The sequence below is a fragment of the Scatophagus argus genome, chromosome 3 (assembly GCF_020382885.2).
Source record: "Scatophagus argus isolate fScaArg1 chromosome 3, fScaArg1.pri, whole genome shotgun sequence".
NCBI classification, from domain to species: Eukaryota; Metazoa; Chordata; class Actinopteri; family Scatophagidae; genus Scatophagus; species Scatophagus argus.
In genome coordinates this window covers 11321133-11328729 of record NC_058495.1, presented here as the reverse complement: position 1 = coordinate 11328729, position 7597 = coordinate 11321133, and the positions used below count along the sequence as shown (strand labels likewise).

At 38.1% G+C, this 7597-nt stretch overlaps 1 protein-coding gene across 1 annotated transcript; it reads right to left on the bottom strand.

Moving 5' to 3' along the window:
- Positions 1 to 598: 598 nt before the first annotated feature.
- On the bottom strand, positions 599 to 7199 carry arl8ba (ADP-ribosylation factor-like 8Ba). Its single transcript, XM_046383474.1, has 7 exons — positions 6981 to 7199; positions 3733 to 3813; positions 3532 to 3605; positions 3296 to 3389; positions 3111 to 3178; positions 2685 to 2755; positions 599 to 1563 (listed from the first exon to the last, which is right to left on the bottom strand). Exons 1-7 carry the CDS (start codon positions 7101 to 7103, stop codon positions 1514 to 1516), a joined length of 561 nt encoding a protein of 186 aa, XP_046239430.1. The 5' UTR covers positions 7104 to 7199; the 3' UTR covers positions 599 to 1513.
- Positions 7200 to 7597: the final 398 nt, after the last annotated feature.

The window sequence follows — 7597 nt, the reverse complement described above, 5'->3', positions numbered from 1 at the left end:
ACTAAATAGATTATGAGGTGGGTTAACCTCTCAAATAAATAACAAACGGGTTGACTTGTCATAGCAGGAAAAAAAAAAACAGGTGATACAAATTGCATTAAAGATGACCCATTTCCAACATGGATCGCGAAACTAGGTCCTCTCAATGAAGCACCGTCGTTTTATTTGTTATCAGTAACACCTGTGCTTTTCCTGCTAAATATCTACTGTGGAAAAAGGTCGCGCAAATAAGAGACTGTCAAATGAAATAGACCTTTCCACAGAATTACTTGTAATTAATGCATAATGAACTTTAATTTTTTTTTGTTTTGTTTTGTTTTGGTTTGGTGTTATATTATCAGTAGGAGTTGAAGTTGCAAATAATCGGCTGCATGGCATCAACCGACTTCAACCTGAACACAGACCCTTTTGTCTGTTTGCTAGAGGTATTTAAATACTGACTTTATAAAACTGACCGTAGAGAAAGCAGGTCAAATTCAAAACCAAAAGTATGCTTACACTGATTGGATCAAAACAGCCTTATTGCTCCCAAAAGTCAAGCAAGAAAAAGAAATACCTTCTCAGTACCATCTATGGTGCACAAAAACAGGACAATGTCTAAATTAAAAAGCATGCCGTTTTATTTCTTGAATATATTGAAATGGTGGGGTATTTTTTCATTTAGGCACACCTTGCACGCTGCTTTGCTTCAGGGGTGAGAGACATTGCACAAGGCACTTTGAATTCTGCCACTCTCTCAGCCTCGAGGCAGCGCAAAGGACATCAATCCACTGAGGCTGCTTACAAACAGAGGCCAATATGAACCACACAATCCTGTACAGCTTTACTTTTAGTACATTCAGACTTTAAATAGAATCAAATATTCATACACGCACATCTCACATCAGTAAAAATCATACTAGCTTGATATTCGTACAGACCTGCTTCAATTGACTTGCAAATGCAGTTTTCTAAAACAACAGACATGTCCTTGAAAAACAAAAACCAGATCAAGTGAAAGGTGATGGTCATAAAAGACAATCACAGAGTAAGTTTCTAGAGAAATGGGAAAATCTTTATGTCCACATCGGCCATCTCCTGGAATCCTATCTGAGTGTATGAAGAGTATCTTTTCATTATGTGGGGCCTGTTTGACATCAACACTCCCTTGAGATCTGTGTCTGTTGCTGTATACCCAAGATTAGTGTTACAAACCACTGGGTATAATCAACTGGGTAATGCCTTAATGGTAAAAGGTAGAGACAGACAACACGTTCTTCCTCCACGTTAAAGGAAACAGCTTTACAGGACATATAATGCCAATTTCGTACCTTAATTTTGGTATAGAATCACATATTTAGTAGTGCATTCTCACAATCTGTGAAAGAATCATGAGGTGAGGGAGAAAAAAAATAGTGTGACGTGACAGAACAGTGCAACACGTGAGCTGGGAGACTGTACAACATCGCAGAGTGATGGGGGTGTGGCATGACAGTATCATGGCAAACATGGCTGGACAACAACTCCTGCATTTTCAGCTCCTCCTGGATTTTGAGTGCTGGATGAGCCACTGAAGTGTGATGTCTGGAATGAAAGAAACATGCCGAGTCAGGCTGGGAATCCATTTATGATTCAGGCATATGTAACTCAACAAAATTATTAGAATCACATTTAGCAACCATAATAACTCCTTTTCTCTTATACTGCAGGTTAACACAAGAGTCATTAGGGTTGACTCACATGTGAAAATGACACGATGAAACCAGAGGGCAGATGCATACAATTCTGTGCCGATTCAAGACTAAAACTCTGTGTACAACTGTGCATATGCCCGATTTGGTTTTAACAGTTGTAGAAACATCCTTTGGTTTGCATATGGATACCGCTCATTAACCAGTCCATAAGAAGAATGGCAAAAAGAAAAAACGCACAATTGTGTTTCATCATTGAGGCTCTCCAGCAGCATCAGAACAGCTGCCATTAGCTAGAGCAACTACTTTCTGCACCCCTACTGCTTATTCATCACCTGAAAACCATCATAGCAGTAATATCTCAGTCTTGGTTATAGAAAATCAAGAAGTTGCTCTATAGAGCTCAGATTAAGACAAATTTTACAAAGTGCCTCATAATTCAGAATGGAAAAAAATCATTAGTGATGGCGCCGATGTAAATAAAAGGAATGATAAAATTCATCAGTTCTAAACAATTTAAAATCAGAAGAAGGAGAGATTTTTACTGGATATTGTGTATATAACAACACAGTCAATGAAAGCAAGCAACCTGCACGAACAACGTTTCACTCAAAGGTTACAGCTCTCACCTTATACTTCACATCCCCCTTAACATCCACAGCTATCTGAAATTCGTGTGGTGTGTGCACATTTTCAAACATTTTTCCTTTAAAAATACCAGTTTGTGTGGGAAAAGTCGCATATACGATTTCTCTGTGTACGCATCATTTATACTTCTGGCCCGAGATAAAAAGAAACAAGTCAGAAAAATAAAAACTATTTTTGAAAAATTGTTGAAAAATTTTGCTTTCTATAACAATGAAAAAACAGAATGGAAGGTTAAAATTTTCATTGTCTAACAGTGTAATTATTATTTTAACATAAATAAAAAAAAAATTTTAAAAACACAATTATAAATCCTTTTCTTCTTGAGTTAACACAAAATGATACTGCATTACATTAACTGAAACTCACCAATGTTGTCTTTTTCTTTACAGGAAATGGAGTAGCAGCATATCTCTCTGTCCTGAATAGCCGCGAGATTCCTTTGAAGGAAAAAAGGTGTATGAACAAATAAACAAGCATGCATTCAGGCTGTCCAATTCATCTGCAGCTTGAGCTCAACTAACAGCATGTATCTAACTTGGCAGCAGAGGGAGCCAATTTTTTATAGTAAAATAGTGTTGAAGCTTCAAACGTATGCACATCAGACAGATTTTAAAATATCAATATTCAACCGTAACATGCATTTTTGTTCTTCTAGTAAAACTCAAAAAAACGAATAGAGACCTTTGAACAACAGCAAGAACATGCAGTGCATTGCTGTACATAAAAATGACAAAACTGGTCATTTGGCCGTAATCTAATTAACCTTTCTTTTGCACCTTCTTTCATACTTACATTTTCTCGATGAGCTGCTTCTCATCTAGAGCAGTGGGAAGATCCCTTTTGTTACCGAGTACCAAAACCTAAGAACACATTACAATGAAATCTGAAACTGCAGCAAGTAATCACCAATAAGCTTTGTATGAGTGGAGCAAAAAAAAATGACACAAATGTTAAATCTGTTTCCAGAGAAGGCTTACAGGAATTCCTTGCAACTGAGGTTTGTCTAATAAATTATGAAGCTCGTTTCTCGATGCCTCCACCTTTTCTCGATCTGCGGCATCAACCATGTACCTAAAAATGAGCAAAACTGAAAAAATTAGTAAAATGTCTTTTACATACATTTACTGTGTGCTTACTTCAACCCCAAGGGCTTATTAAATTTCCACTCATTCGTTTTTCAGACAAACTTGAATATAGAATTTGCAGTACTCACACAATTGCATTAACTCCCCGACAGTAGCGCTCCCACATGCTCCTGAACCTTGGTTGCCCTCCTATATCCCAGATCTACAGAATTAAGAGCACATCTTGATGATATTTCTGTTTCAAATGTCATTAAAGATGCAATTACTCCCTCCTTGTACAACCAGAGTGCTGGTTTCATTTTACTAACCACTAGTAACAGCTAAAATACCTTTATGGTGACGTTTCCTTTGGTGACCTTCCTCATATTGAATCCGACTGTGGGGATCATGTCCTCACTGAAATGCCCAGACTGAAAGGAAAGACACAAGAATGAGTCAATTCTTATAAAACAGGAAAGTCAGTGAGCTTGTGGTGGACTACAATGTTTCGAATATGGATGTTGCTGTAAAGAAGCTAGAAAATTTGAAATTGGAGATGCTTCATGCACATCTTCAGCCTGGCAGCACAGAAGATCTACACAATCAGCAGAGTTTTAAAACGAACAGCCAAGATTAGAGTTGCCGGTTCAGTATCTGAGCAACTGTGAAACAAACACCAAAATCTAATCAGTTCATCTCTGTGTCGTGGGACAGACGGTCGGACAACCCCATAATGTCTGTGGTGGCAGTCATCATTGGCACGAAAGCATAAACATATGACGATCATCTCTTGTACGTTTATGCTTTTATATACTTTATTGAGGTTTAACAAATGAAATGGCTGTGTAAATAAAGTCTAATCCTGATCATGACACTTAAATAATCCATAAATAAAACCTAACAAAATAAAATAAAAATAACATGCTGTAATATATGACTGTAAAAATCTTGTTTATGTCTAACTGTCCAAACCTGTAAAAATGTATTTGTGATGTTCAAAACCAAACACAGAACAAAGTCTCGTTTTTTTTGCCAAAATGAAAAACAAGCCTGTTTTTCTTTATCTTATCTTTAACTTTATCTCCGTATGTTCGGGCTTTTGTGAGTGTTCACTATTGCAAACAGAAGTGGGAAGAATGGCCTTTAATGTCAAAACTCAAAGCTGTTTATATTCCTTCTCCATGCACTGTCTGCTCTACGCACATTTCACATGACTGGCTGGAGTCACCTGATGAAGCGGAATGAAGCTGAGTGCAGCAGTCTTATGATCCACTACAACCATTCACTCGCTCTTTTACAGGCTGCCAGAGCATTTTTTCATCTGTTCAGTGTGAAGGAAGAATGAGGGCTAAGTTCCAATCCCAAACCCAACTTCTTCCTCACATACCTAACAGGGCAGCCGTTAAAAACATTGTCTTTTTTTTTTTTTTTTAACTTAAACGCACAGTAAAATCTTCACTGGTGGTTTGCTTTCTCCTCAATAAAACTTTCATAAATCAACACTTGCAGTAATAGATGCTGCCTGGTAAAAGTTCCCACAGTTTGTGCCCTTGAAAAAAACTCACAAAACTCACAAGAATAAGCCCACTGAATGTTTGGTATTATTAAAGAAAGCAGAACTTGCACAATCAATTGATTAACAAAATGGTTATAGTAATTATTTTCAATCACTGTAAACTGTAAACCTGAAGTTCTGTTAATTTGGTTGAAAGGGCTTAAAAAAACACTTAAAAACAGAAAGGTGTGCAGTCACGCAGACCAATATCAAACAAGACAGACAGCAGAATGCCAGTCTCAAGAGTATTTACAGAGGAGAGGCTTAAAATGTCTGCTACATATCTCAGACGCAACGAATTCCTTGACATCACTTGCTCTAACATCATTCACTCGCTGAAGGATCTCGTAACACACGGGTTTAAAGGGAAACTGGTGATCGACATTAGGATTCAAGGATTTGTATTCTACACTGTACACCTCAGGATGTTGAACCCTGACTGCAAAAAGGTTGGGATGCTGTGAAACAACAGAATGTGATGATTTGGTAACCCTTTTTGACATATACTCAACTAAAAAAGGGGTCAAAGATTATATTGATTGATATACATTTTGTAAATATAAGTTTCTATATAAGTTTCTTTAATTCTTAATTCGATACCAGCAACACATTTCAAACCAACTGAGGCAGGGCCAATAAAAGACTGGGAAAGTTGTGTACTGGTCAAAAAAACACACCAATTTGGAAAATTCCACAGGTAAACAGGTTGGTAAAAGGTGATAGAATCATAATTGGGTATGAAAAGGGCATCCTCAAAAGACTCAACTGTTAAGAAACAAGGATGTGGTGAGGTTCACCACTTTGTCAAACACAACATTGAACAAAGCGTATTACTACATGGGCTGGGGGACACTTGGGGAAGTAAAACCGTTTGGGGCAAACACAGGTCATATGCAAATGACTGCATTCAGTTTTTATTTACATTTAGAATGAGGGTTGTACAGTAAAATGTAACATCCAATTGGTCATCAGAGGGACCTGATGGAGTAAAAGGCACGTGTGAGTGTCGTGAGGGCAAACTTTTCACAAAATGTTCCTTAAAAACAGAAAAAGCTCAGTTGCTCCCTAATAACTAGCCAACGAAAAATTGCTCCATCAGAAACATCATCTTAGAGGAACTGTTGCGAAAGTTGCACAAGAGAAGAGTCCTGCCAAAAAGAGGTACTCTCCTCCAGCCTCAGTCACAGCGGGTCACAGATAAAAACACAATGCAATTTACATCTGAATTTACATCTGAAGTTGCTGCAGCAGGAGTCGTGACAGACAGTTGCAACAGAAAGCATCTACTGCTGTTTAAGACATATGCTACACTTAACTGAACAATGCTTAGAAACTGCTCATCTTTTATTGGTGTGTTGAAGGAATGTGTAACATTTTTATACCACCTGCATTCAGGCAACGACAACAATGACTAAGACGCAGATATTTTTCCTAATCATGTCACATTAACAAGCTTAAAAACACTAGCAGATCCACTGTTTATTGATTGTCAGTGAGTTAGATTCAATTTTATCTCTTAAAAGGTTGGGTTAATTTCATATTTCTGTAAGAAACCTGTACAAAAGTGACACATTGTGTCGCAATGCGCGGTTGTTGTGATGGTCAACATGTTTTTAAGTTAACTTCCTGGTGGCTAAAAAACGCTGATGGGTTTGTATTCGGTGTAAGATGAGGCCACAGTTTGAAAGTGATAAAATCGCTTGTCACAACCAAGCAATCGTACGCTGCGTTTGCGTTTAGCGTGCTAAATAACAACACATTAAGCAACTAGCCTGTAAGGATACCCGGGTTAGCTCAACTGACTTGTTGACACCAGGGATCTATCCAGGATAAATCGTTTGACACCTGAACAACAAACTGACTCAGTCGTAGGTTTGCTTTTATGGATGCATCCGTACCATCAGAGTTCACTTACATCGTATTTGGACCCGAGCACCAGACACTGTAGCAGAGACCTAGCTTGGTAATTGTTATCTCATTATTAGCGCTAATGGCATTAGCATAACCCTAGCAAGGTGGCTAAGTTAGCAACTGAAGACTTACAGCGATCACATTTACAAATGTTGTTTTTCCCGAGTACTGGAGGCCGACCAGCGTCAACTCCATCTCCTCCTTCCAAAACAGAGACTTGAACCAGTCCAAAAGCCGGTTTATTAGTGCCAGCATCTTGACGTCCGTGATCAAACTCCACTGTGGATTTACCCGTTTCTCCCTCCCAGTCAGATGTGGCGTTTTTGGGGAAGGGAAGTAGGACGCAGGCAGCTGTCATATGATCAGTCTGCCAAAACGACTCCGACAGTGCCCCCATCGGCACATGAAGGAACTGCACACAGGTTTTTGAGACCGGATTTCTTTCTATAAAGGCAAATGTTTAAATACACAAAAATAACAAATTTTATGAAAAGAAATCCTGAGTATTATAGCAGGATCTTAAGGTCATGGCTTTTTGGGTAATGTGGAGGTTAACAGTGGTGAAAATACTTTGTAAAAATCCTCTCCTAATCAGGAAAATGTAGGTATTAAAAGTAAAAGCACACAATACAAAAAATGTCCCCTCTGTTATGTTATTATATATCATTATTATATATCATTTGGTGGCGTAAAAGAAGTTTAGTAGCACCGAACCGCCAACATGACAAAATAGTCACCCTGACCATCCA